At 40.8% G+C, this 13,078-nt stretch overlaps 1 protein-coding gene across 1 annotated transcript in view; it reads left to right on the top strand.

Moving 5' to 3' along the window:
• Nucleotides 1-13,078, top strand: part of FCHO2 (FCH and mu domain containing endocytic adaptor 2) — a 157,719-nt gene that overhangs the window by 111,008 nt on the left and 33,633 nt on the right. The window contains exons 12-13 of the mRNA XM_090038124.1: nucleotides 5,851-5,899; nucleotides 9,847-10,031. Of these exons, the coding sequence (XP_089894250.1) occupies nucleotides 5,851-5,899; nucleotides 9,847-10,031 (234 nt within the window). The remainder of the gene's footprint in view (nucleotides 1-5,850; nucleotides 5,900-9,846; nucleotides 10,032-13,078) is intronic.

Below are 13,078 nucleotides of genomic sequence, written 5' to 3'. Positions count from 1 at the left end.
TGCTTAGTTACTTTTTCTAATACAATTTTACTGACTAGAAAAGTACATTTTACCCAATAATGCAAAGTATATTAAAGTCATAAAGCATCTGTTAGGGTTTTTTATTATCCATTTAGCAGAAACAGTAATTTTATTTTTTTATTTAAACTTTTTAAATTTCTGAAAGAATTCATACAAAGCAAACTTTCTTTTTTTGAGTGAATGTGCAGTGCAAAAACAGAGAATTACCCCAAGAATTATCCACCCCTTAATGGAAATAATGGCTTTTGACAGCTCTAGGGTTAAATCAGTGGAGTGAGATGTAACTCAGTTTGACTTGCAATGTTTATTTTTTGACTTGCTTGTTTTTGTGACCATGCTTTAATAATTAATTAAATTCAACTGTAAATATGCCTGACATTCTTTACAAATCCACTAGATCTTCATTTATATGAATTTAGATACTGTGAAAAACTATACTTTGTAGTTGCTAACCGCAAATTTGATGTATTCATTTGATTCTGGCTGGATCATTTCCAGTATTTCATGAGTGCACTGAAACAGAATTTAAAATTCTAGTCTAGTTTCTCTCTCGTTTTGTCAAACAGCAATATTATTTCCTTTGTTGGACTTCTGCTTTGTTAAAAAAAGAAAAGCCATTAAAATATGGCCACTTTCAAGTAAACTGATGCAGCATGCTCTAACTGAGTTCTCACTGCATTAAGTACCATATCTGAGCACTCCCTACCCCCATTAGATCAACCGGTCCCATGGGCCACACTTAGATTAAGCCATGGGAGCTTATTTCCAGAGTGTCCCATTTTGATGCCATTCTTTTTAATTTTTTAAGATTTCAGTTGTTTCTCTCCTTAAATATGATCGCTATAACTCGTGTTATCTGTATTGGTAATCAGTGAAATGATTTTGTATATCAAACTCCTTTTGACATATAGTCCCATGACCAAGTACATTTAAACTGTTGAAATGTATTCTTGCAAATATAATATGAAATATAATTGTGCAAGAATATATTTAATAGTCCATTAAATAATATTGAAAGAACAATATTCACCTTTTTTGTACTTTGCTTTTATAAGTTATGAACCTTATTGTCCTTCATATTGTCTCAGGTCACTTATTTTCTGCCATCCGTTATGGTCATACAGCTGTTTTAATGTTTACATCAATATGGAAATCCCGGTCTCTACAGGGAGGAGGGCAGTAGGTGGCATTTTCTTCTTAGCTGTATCCCACTTCTGCTTCTGCTGTGAGAAAAGCACTCTGATCAACTATTTTCTTCTGCATCTCAGGGGAGAGATGAATGAGTAACTGGGTGCTTCATTATCTGTGTGTCTGCTGGGCTTTTGAAACCCAGGAAGAACAGGATGAGAGTTAAGCTCTACCTGCATATCAGAAACACCTTGTCAAAGAAGCCCTGGCAGTACAGGAAAGAAGCTGAGAAATAGCAACCAGTTAGGGTTCCTTAATTGTCTATCCTTGGGGTGTCGGAGTAATTAGGTTCTTCTGAGCTAGATCCAGACTGCAGGGGTCCAGTCCAGCTCTGGCACTGAAGTGCTGGATCCTGATCAAACACCAGCAGCAAGGTGGTGGTGATATTAATCCCCATGGGTACATTTTACACATACTTCATTTTGATATATATTTAAATTTCATAGAATCAATGGGTTGGAATGAGACAGATCGAGTCCAACCCCCTGCCATGGGCAAGAATGAGCACTGTGTTGCATGGAATCTTGGGGTTCCACAATGTCATCAAGGTTCTGCAAACAGATTAGGGTTAATGGCAGAGCAGGCTGAGAGATGGTATGCTACCATTGCTAGGCTTGGTTGACTGGCTCCGCATCAGCATCACACGGCCTATGGCACTAGGGGTAAGGGTTCTGCAGTGCAGCAGCAAAAGTGATATAAAAGGGTTCTGTGACTGTAGGAAGTTTGAAAGCCACTGATCTATGAATAGATCAAAGCTATAAATTATGACCAACAGGACTAGAATTAATTTTGTGCTAAAATAGATACATTAAATGAAGGCAGTCTCTTTTCAAGACCTCTCTGGACCTGTTAGTGATGCCCCTGTTGATGTGTGACAGGGTGCAGTTGGCTCTGCCTATTGCTTCATCGCATTGGCAACTCATAAATCATTCTGGTGTCAATCGTGACTCCAAGATCCCTCTCTGTCTCTGTGCTGCTGAGAGGGTCAGCCCCTAACCTATAACCATAATGCTGGTTCCCTCTCCCCAGGTGTAGCACTCTGCACTTGTCCTTGTTGAACCGCATCCTGTTCAGATCCAGCCACTTCTCTAACCTATCCAGGTCTGCCTGGATGCGGTCCCTGCCTGCCAGTGTATTCACTTTACCCCACAGCTTGGTGTCATCAGCGAACGGGTGCTCTCCACACCCTCGTCCAGATCACTAATGAAGATGTTGAACAGCATCGGCCCTAGGACCAAGCCCTGGGGGACTCCACTGCCCACACCCTCCCAGGTCGACTTCGACCCGTCCACCACCGCCCTCTAGGTGTGCCCCTGGAGTCAGTTTGCCACCTATGTAACTGTGCATTCATCAATGCCTCAGTCCCTCTGCTTGCCTACCAGAATTGGGTGGGACACTGTGTCGAAGGCCTTCTGGAAATCCAAGAAGATGACATCGACTTCCTCCTTCACGTCTAAGCTTTTTGTTACCTGGTCATAGAAAGACACCAGGTTGGTCAGGCAGGATCGGCCTGGCACAAACCCATGTTGGTTACCCCTCAACATCACTTTCCCTGCAGGGCTCTCACAAATGTGGCCCTTGATAATTTTTTCAACGGCTTTCCCCGGGATAGAAGTGAGGCTGACTGGCCCGTAGTTGCCAGGCTCTTCCTTCCTCCCCTTCTTGAAAATAGGGACCACATTGGCCCTTTTCCAGTTCTCAGGGACTTGGCCCAAGGACCAGGAGTCCTCAAACAGCCGTGCCAATGGCTCTGCAATATAGAGCCGTAGGGCAAAGCTAAGTAATATGGGACTGCTGAGGTCAAGAAGCTTTGCAGGTCACAGTTCTTGCTGCTAAGTTTGTGTTTCCTTTTTCTGCATATTAATTCTTTTCCCTACTTGAATGTGTTCACATTTAGTAGCTGCTAAAGTAGCATTATTAACATCATGATAGATAGCTTTGTCTCTAGAGCTAAGATAAGATCTTGAGGCTTCTTCCCTCTTAACCCCGCACTGTAGATTTGTAGGGCCTGTTGTACCACAGTGGCAAGAGGCATGCCCTGATATGAAGCCTTCGGATGTCAAATGACAGCCCAGGGGAATGGTTGCCTCTGTACCCCTAATTATGGATAAATGCATGGTTGAAGTCCTTTTGTAAGATCAGACATGACATTTAAATTAAGTTAATATGAAGATTTTTAGATGAAATTTTAAGAGAATTTGCCTAATGGTTGGGTGTTTAAATGTTTCATTTATCCTTGTAATTAGTAAGTTTTTTAAAAGTCGCTTAGATAATATGAATTCTTTCACAATATTAACAACAAAAAACAGAACTAATGTCATCTGCAGCTTTTCCAGTGTTCCTAATTATAGCATTTTAAATATCCAGTCTAACTAGAAGAAAACGAAAGAAAATGTTTAGTGTATGTTTAAAGATGCGTTGCATATTTGAACCATGAAATATTGACAGTAGCCTACTGTGACAAATGTTTTAGAAGTCAGTAGTTGTAGTATTGTGTGGGCATGTACATAGCCTCTGACTGTTTGTTTTGTTTACCTTGATGTCAGTTTACATTAATCCTTCTTTAGCATAAAACAAAGTCAGTTTGAGGTCAAACATAGCTAAAAAAAAATTCTGACTTGAACAAGTTAGACTAAGGTAGACTAGATTGTGATGCTAACTTGTTGGTTTAACATAGCTATGAAGTCAGGCCCTCAGAGCTTTCTAAAAGAGAAGGGAATCTCAGTGTTCTTTATTGTAAGGTTGGAGTCTAAAGATAAATATTGCTGACTAGATGTCTGTTGGAAAGATTATACTCCATACACATCTTAAAATGTAACACTTATGAGTTAAATGGTGTAATCTAATTTTCTACTAAAAGGAGTCTTTCTAATAAACTTGTTAATTCTACATAATGCATTATAGCTTAAAGGTGATGGGATGATACCAAATTAAGACAAAATTTATCTCAGAAACTTGTTAAGAAAAATCTGAAAATCCAATTTTGGCTGTCAGTTTTGACAATTAAGAAATATGATTAACTTAACAAACCTGCTCTTATTTTGAAAGTGAACATATTATTAGTTACTTAGTACACTATGTTACACCACAATGTTCCAAATAAGTCTTAAGTTCTTTTGATCTGGTGAAATTGAAGTTGTTGTTATGGAGATGAAAAATTCTGTGGTTTAGGTTCTAAACCCAGGAGATGGTGTATTGCTCAGGATGGACTACTACTCCATCCAAGCAGGGAGTAGAACACACCTTCACAATCCCACGTTGTGCTGCAGGGAGACGCAGGCTGTCTCTGAGCAGTATGGATCAGCCAGTCAGGGCTGCCCTGTGCTCTGCTGCCCTCTGTTACCAGGCAGACTGAAGGAGTCTGCAGAGCATACTGAGTTGTGTGCACAGCGGCTGCCTGACTGTCACTGCCCAGCAAACCTGGAGTCTCTGTGGAGACTCGCTGGGAACCGCATGGGCAGGACATGCAGTTGGGTGCATGGGATGGGGCTGAGGGCTGGTGGGGAGCAACATTCAGGAGTGGGACAAGCAGGGCCTGAACCTGGAGTAGAGCTGTGATTCACTTCCCACACATCCCTCCCCACAGAACTGGCGCCCATCGCAGGGACGTGCAGGCAGCGGATCACAGCTCTTCATTGGACACCCCTTCCACCCCCCACACCCACCCATTGTCATCACCTTGTGACCCCAGTCCCGCCCCCCTTTCCATTGCTTATCCTACTCCTGGACACAACTCCCCACCTGCCCACAGTCCCATTCCATCCTCCAAGCAGAGTGTGCCCTGCCTTGGTCCCAGGCCAGTTCTCCATGGAGACCTCACCTGCCCCTGGTCCATCTTGTGCCCCCAGTGGTGGGGGTGGGACAGACAGGCTGGGAAGCCCAGGCTGGGGCTGACAGTGGAGACTGGCAGCAGCAGTTGGAAGGACCTGCTGCTACCAGGGCTGTTGGAAAGCAAGTCCAGCCACCATGCCACCCCAGCCCCACTGCATGCCTGGGGGCAGCACATGAGGGACCCACATGACTCACAGGCTCCACATGACATGCTTCAGGCTGCCCTTTGTGCCTGGGCCAAGCAGGGCTGAGGGACCTACCATAGGCTGGTCAAAATCCCTTGGCAGGCCAGATTTGGCCTCAGGCTGTATTTTGCCTACCCCTGCTCTAATAATTAGATTAGGAAATTAAAACTTGAGGTTCAAGACTCAATACCTGCAGTGGTTTAACTGAAGGAAATGAAAGTAGAAACTGAGATTTGAAAAATATGAGGCCAAGAGAACATGACAGATATGTTTTTAGACTCACTTTTGATTACATTTAGTGTCTCTGTATGCTCATGATTTTGATAAAGCTATACAGATAAATGGAGACCTATTAGCACTTGCCAAGTTTTATTTGAAGGATGGTGTTACATTTGTCATTTTCCATTCTTCAGACATCTGATCTGTCAGAGAATTTATGAGCCACAGGGCATAACTTGAAATAAGTGTCTCTTAGTAATGGGTAAACATCACTCTCACTACAGTCATGGTCTGATTTGACAGTAATGTCAAGCTAGTCTAAATTTCTAAGTACAGCAAAGCTTCGCATAAAAATACATTGTTGTGTTAGTTTGTCAATGCAGTCATTTTAATTTTTCTCTTTTAGAATATTCCTGATGTAGATGACGAAGGATACAGTATTAAACCAGAGACAAGTCAGAATATCCTTTTATATTATGTATATATATGGATATGAATATCATATTATCTATTGCAATAACAGTGGAAATAGGACTTGTATGATACTGAGAATATGGGAATAACTAATTAATTGCTAAATATAATAAAATGAAGTTTAGACTTTTGTTACAGCGTCTTGTACTCAAATGTTCACTTGAAAAATTCAGTATTTGTTTTGGTCGCAAAGTAAATTTTAGTGGAAACTTTCAAGGAAATCTGTTTCATAGTTTTCAAATTCAGAGGTAGGAATTGGTCAGCTTCTGAATTTTAAGATTTTTGATCACCAAATTAAAAATGTCTGGACAGCATAACTACAGTTTACAATTGTTACCATCGTGGCAGTAATAGCAAACTTAAATAATAGTCATTTCTCATGCTGTGTAATCTTCTACCATGGTGGCCTTCTCTTTATGACATAATTTAAGAAGCTGGGAGAACTGTATGTTCTTCTTGGGGAGCTCCTATTGGATGAAAAGCAGAGTTAATGCTCCTTTTCTGTGTAATAAGTTTGTTCAATCAGTTAATTTGTGAAAGGCTTTGGCTGCCATTTTCTTAATTAGCAACCTGCTTTTGTTAATCAGTCATTCCTTTTTCCCTATACTTATTTTCTACATCAGTGAGCCTTGATTACAGGAGATGTTATCAGTTATTTTTTCAGGGTAGTTTGTGGTTTTCGAGTCTCTCCCTTTTATAGGGGCAGATTCATTCCTTCATTCTTCTCTTATCAGCAATAATGGTAGGTCCTGGCCAGGACCTCTCAGTACCTGCTACAGATCCAAGCAAGCCAGTAACTTTAGGAAGCTCTCCAGTGTTTTGAGGAACTACCTCTTTGTTGTTTATGATCCAGAGGAGTATAACTAGGTTTAGATCACAAATGTCTGAATTTTTCATCAACTACAAGCACTTTGAAGCAGATAGTATTCAGTCCATCATAGCTTCCTTGGCTTCATTAATGTGTTAGTTGTATGACTACAGATGCTCACTGTTCCTTGAAAGATTCCTGCAACTTGCCATAACCCATCAACATTTGCCTCTTGGCATCAGCCACACAAGTGTTTTCAAAGGTCCTGTTCACCCAGCTATACTGTTTCCAAGTTTTATATGTAATTACTTGTTTAAACAGTTGTTTCAAATTGCTGGCCAAACTTGTGAACTGAAATGCATTTTTTGTTTTGTGTAAGTTTATCACATAGGACAAAAGTGAATTACTTACAGCTCAGTGAATGATTTGCTTGAGTGCCCTCATTTACAGTGCTATCTCTTCAAGGAGGGGAATGAAAAAGACAATCAGTCTAGTGGAGAAGCTAAGTGATTTGCAATCCCCACTGGCCATACCAGGCTCCAGCTTCTAGAAAGCACAAAAGTATTCATAGAGTTGACGAAGAAACATTCCAGATCTCTCCTAAGAGTTTCTCTGACTTAGTGGAACGTCAGTCAAGTGAGAATTTTTTTTCTGATCCAAGCTATATAAACATTCTGTTGGCAGAAACCCTGAAATAAAAGCACATTTTTAGTAATTTTACAGGAACTATAGTGGACAGTCATGCCTACCATGGAAAGTCTTCAGTGTTGGGAAGAGAGATGGAGGAATACTGATCCTAATATCTTCTGAACACCTTCACTGTTTCTGGCACTCAGAACCAGATGACCCAGAGTGGTCTTTGCCTTGACATGGATTTCTGAATCAATTATCTCAGTTCATCACAGCAAGTCTAAAAATTTTCACTTAGAAGTTTTTTTCTGGTAGGGGGAAGTTAATCTTGAACCATGATGATGGACATTTTGCTGATGTTAAGTAAGGTTCTTGCCAACAATGCTGTCTTTTCAACGTTGAATCCGTTTTGGGGTAGGTATTGGTCTTTCCCTCTGCAAAGCTTGTCTGAGTAAGGGAACTCCTTTGAGTGGCTTCTTTGCATACCATATATACTTTTTAGATGCTGTATTGCATGTATTTCAGAGCTTCCACCATATAGTTCTTGGGTGTAGAATCCCAAGTCCTGTGGTCTGTGTCCTATAGCTAATTCCCCAGATAAGTCTTGCCTCTCTTGAGTGCAGGGAACTGCAAGACAAAATCTGTATTCCAGGTTTTAGTTCAAAATTGTATTTGTGATGGGCTCCAACAGTCTAAATCCTCCTTGAGAGCCTTGCCTTTTTTAAGGTTATGAGTTATAATGAGTTCTCCTAGGTAAGTTAAGTGGCTGGCAAGTATGGTTCACTGATTTAAGGGATGAAAGTGATGAAGTACACCAGTCAATTGTTATAGGTATCTGCATAAGCAGAAGAGGAGTAGACCTATTTCTAAAGAGATTGCTGTTAATCTGGGGAACCAAGTCTTTTATATCTCTGTCCATCCTAACATACCCAAGGCAGATATATGTATTGCAGTAGTAGCCTACCTAAAACTACCTGTATACCAAATTAGAAGTATGTCATCATTTTCAATTTTTGACATTGCATGCAAATTAAAAATTTCACTAAAATGACTGTTTTAATTGAGAAGATAAAGCTATCATAATGCTGATGTGTTTCTGCCTCATTTAACAGAGCCTTAAAAACTGTATGCAATCAGACATATACAGTAATGGTGTTGTATTAGTGCTTTGTTCAATAAGTTGTAAACTTACACCTATATGCCATTTAATTCCTGTTGTTAATCATTTCTTTAAAAACAGAAATTTAATGCCCCAAATCCTATTGTTATATGTTGCATATTTTAAAGCCCCAAATGGGAAAATGAACTGTTACATTCTTGCATTAATTGACCATTAATTAAGGACCCTGACCTGTTATGGTCATTCTGAGCTATTTGCAATAGAAGAATTGTTCTATTATTTTTCTTTAGTTAAGTAACACAGGTGCTTTCAGCCTTTTTTTAAGGCATGTACCCCTTCTGGGAACGTACCTTCCAGACGAGGTGGGGGGAAGAGAGGGGTGCTGATGGCTGGCTGGACACAAAGCTGGCAGCATGTGTCTGATGGTGGGGGACAGGGAGCTTGCATGCGGCTGCCACCATTCACCACTCCGCCCCACCGTTGCACACCACTTCCCCACACCGCCGCATGTACCCCCTGGAGCCCTCTCAAGTACCCCCGGGGATACGCGTGCCCCCAGTTGACAACCCCTGAAGTAACGCATCAAAGCAAAGAGCTAGCATTTTCTGAGAGGTGCCCAGAATCTAAAAATGTTGAGAATCACTGATCTAAGGATCTCAAAAAAACATAGAAAATGCAAGTCCTATAAGAGTATTGTGAAGTTAATATTTCAGAAGAGTAGAAACAAGTCAAAGAGTGTCACAGAGTAAGTGACTAGTCAGAACTGGGAAGAGAATTCAAAACTCCTGACTGTTTTGTGCTTCAGCCTAAAGTTTTGCTTTAAAATCTTATTTTTTTACTCAGGTTTTTCATGCCTTTACATATGTAATCATATAGTAGTATTAACACACTTTCTGCCATTTGTTCCATTAGTACAATAGTTCTCAACCTTCTTAGACTCAAGGCAATCCTCACTAAATTCATGACACCCCTTGAAAAATGCCAGCTCTTAGTTTTCACCCACTTTTTGACTACAGAAAAATAACAGAACAATTTTTATTTTGCAGAGGACTCAGAAATACCACAGGAGGTCAGAATGTTTCTAACACTAGATTCGTATTTTAAATCTCTGGGTTTATGGCACCCCTTTTTGAGAATCCCTTCAATATTAGGTACTTAGAGTATACACATCATTTAACTTTAAAATATGAATGTTGTCAAACTATAGTTTTTCTCAAGTAGCTATTGTAAGACACTTTTAACTTTGTTAGATTCACATATTTGTTCTGGTGTTTTACTTGTTCTAGATGTGTTGATTTTTTGTGGTATGTGTGAGAAGCAGATTTGTTCATGAATCAGGTGACTTTGAAATACCAATTACCTTAACTAAGAAAAACATACCAAAGAGAACCATTTCTACTCATCCAGTGATTCTGACTCTGAAGAAGATGAACCTAAAAGGTTCCACGTAGAAATCAAACCTGTACTGCCAAACAATAGTTCACACTACACTATGGCTTCATTAGATGAATTAAAAGTATCTATTGGCAATATTGCTCTTTCTCCAGCAACATCTGTAAGTAATTTTCTTCCTTGCATTTTATTTTATTAGAGAGGAAAAGGTGTTATACTTTCAGTCAAAATTTGAAATTTTCAAATCAGCATCTTTTCACAAAAAAAGGGATGCATACATTTTATTTGCACTTAATGCAAAGTAATTCTAATTCTGTAACTGAATTTTCCCTTCAGGTTTTTAGGACAAATCCCCTGAAAGACATTTTATATTTTTTGTGTGTGTGTGTGTGTGTGTGGTATATAACGTGCTATAGTCCCCAAATTTAGGCATTTAGTCCCCAGAATGGAATGTTAAATCACAGTTACTCTTCCAGACTCCCTCTACTACAGCTGTGTCAGTCATGTCATCTGTGGGCTATGCCTGGCCCACAGAGCCCCACCATCTGGCCCTTGGTGAGGCCTTTGGATCCCAGCTGACCCGCATGAGGCATGGCACGTGCTGTACCAGCCCGTGGGAAAGGCCTGGGATATCTGCTGCACACAGCATCCATCCCAGCCACTCTGGCACTTCAGTGAATGGGTGGATGCATGCAGCACAGATCCCAGAACAGCTGGAATAGGCACTATGTGCAATGCAGTCTCACTGGGGTTGTGTACTGCAGACCCTAGACCAGTTGGAGCAGGCTACACGCAGTGCCCACCTTGGCTGGACTGGTAAGCCAGCCACAAAAACATTCCACATTTAATGTAGAACACCTTTTGTGATTGGTTTGTATCCCACTTAAATTGAACATGTGGCATATGTCCCAAGTCCATTCCTGGCCTTTGCCTGATCCTGTGGCCCAGCTGATGGTTTAATTTAAAATGGGATATTGGAGTGTGCGGGAACTTGAGGGTCCAGGCATGATAGTCAATTCTGGGGATCAGATTTGGGATTTCAGTCATGCAATTATATTAATATCTACCAAGGGCCATAGATAGCTCAGCAGTGCAGCTAGAAAACCTTTATAAACACTCACCCTGTAAGTGGGAGAACTGAGTGATGGGCTGTTCTCAGCCTGAGGAGATTAAAGCCTGCATTTCCCAACCTTCTAGCTAAGTGCTCTACCCAGCTGGGTAGACACCTTCTACCTTTCCTGTTGAAAAGGTAGAAAGTAACCAACTACTGTGCATCCAAGAATGCAAGATTAATGAGAGAGAAGGAGAGTAAGCAGAAGGGAGCATGATCATAGAAGAAGGGACCTTATAGATCTTCAAGTCTGACCCCCTGCCAGGGCAGGAGAAAAAACTGGGCTCAAATGATCCCAGCCAGGTAGGCATCAAGCCTCCTCTTAAAGACCCCCAGGGTAGGAACCAGCACCACTTCCCTTGGAAGTTGGTTCCAGATCCTAGCCGCTGTAACTGTGAAGTAGTTCTTACAGATGTCTAATCTAAACCTACTCTCCAACAACTTGTGGCCGTTATTCCTTGTTATGCCAGGGGGCGCTAGGGGAAATAAGGTCTCTCCCAAACCCTTCTTGTCCCCCCGCTAGTGAGTTTATAGACAGTCATCAGGTCCCCCCTCAGCCTTCTCTTGTGAAGGCTGAACAGGTTCAGGTCCCGCAGTCTTCATTGTAGGGTCTGCCCTGTAGTCCCCGGATCATGCAGGTGGCCCTCCTCTGGACCCTTTCAATGTTGTCCACATCCTTCCTGAAGTGGGGTGCACAGAACTGGACACAGTACTCCAGCTGCGGCCTGACCAGCATCGCACAGAGGGGGAGGATTACCTCCTTGGACCTGCTTGAGATGCACCTGTGGATGCACGGCAAGGTCCGGTTAGCCCTTCCAACCATGACCTCGCATAGTCGGCCCATGACGTTGTTTGCACCATGGTTAAGGTTATTTACTAACTAGAAATATTTCCTTAAATTTATTTCCTGGATACTACATGTTTTCAGCCACAATAATAGCTTCAAGTCACCACTTTTCACAAGATAAATGCAGTTACTTTTATTCTGTCTCCTTTTCTCACTAGTTTCTCTACTGTTTTTAGGACTAGATCTCAATAGGATGGAAAATCTTAGAATGTCTACAGTGTAGCCTAGGGGCACCCAATCCAGCTTTAAAGAAACTAGCTCAATTTCTGGAAGCACTGTAAGCCACAACAGCACAGACATTATAGTGTGCGTTTATTTATTCTCCTTGTCAGGGAAAACAGAGTTAATTAGCTTCACTAAGCTTCATGCCACTGCCTCTAGACTGTTTCTTGTAACAAAGCTAGTTCATTTAAGTTGTCTTGGTTATATTTAACACTGTATTGCAGTATTAGACATATCCAGTCCTCCCAGGTTTGGGTTGGACCTGCCCTCACTGCTATTGCTCTTCTTTGGTCACTGGTAGGTGTTGTCTCATTAGTGGTGTCCCATCATATGTTTTCTGCTACAACCACTTAGTTCATTAGTTAGCAGAGAGGTGTATGTTCTTTCCTGGCCTCTCTGAGGAGGTGGATAGCCACCTGAAGATTGTCTCTGCCTCTTCAAGATTTCAAGCTCTATTTTTATATTCCAGCCTGCCCTCTGCTAGCAATATATGTTTGTGAGTCCTTTGTTTGTTTGAAATGTGATATTAGATCCAGGGATAAGATGCGTTCCAGGGTCATATTAAGTAATGGAAAGAAAATAACAACTCTTACACTCTCCCAAAAACCACTTATGTGCTTTGTGTATACTAGCATCTAATTTAGATTTAAATACCACGATTTTGGGGACCCTTCTTAACATATGTGCAGAAACAATATTGGAATAAAATTGGATTGCAAGTGCTTTAAAACCATGAGAATAAGACTGAATGCTTTAATAAATGATGAAATAGAAATACATCATTTTAAACCAAAACTTAAGTGTTTTCCTTAAAATGATAGAATGATTGCTTATACAGTAGAAATAATGCTACTTATGAACCTTTATAGGTGATACTCAAGCAAAATAAGGGTAAGAATAAGCAGGTCTCTATATTAAAGCAAATGTTTTGCATAAAAATCTAAAAATATTGTTTCCCTTTTTCTTCCAATTGCCAATATCAGAGACACAGTCCTGTAAGTACAGAATGATTTATATTTTTGCTAATATT

Source organism: Crocodylus siamensis, chromosome 3 (genome assembly GCF_052110815.1).
Source record: "Crocodylus siamensis isolate JL-2025a chromosome 3, ASM5211081v1, whole genome shotgun sequence".
NCBI lineage: Eukaryota > Metazoa > Chordata > Crocodylia > Crocodylidae > Crocodylus > Crocodylus siamensis.
Note: the sequence above shows the minus strand (reverse complement) of the source record. Positions and strands in the feature narration are given on the sequence as shown.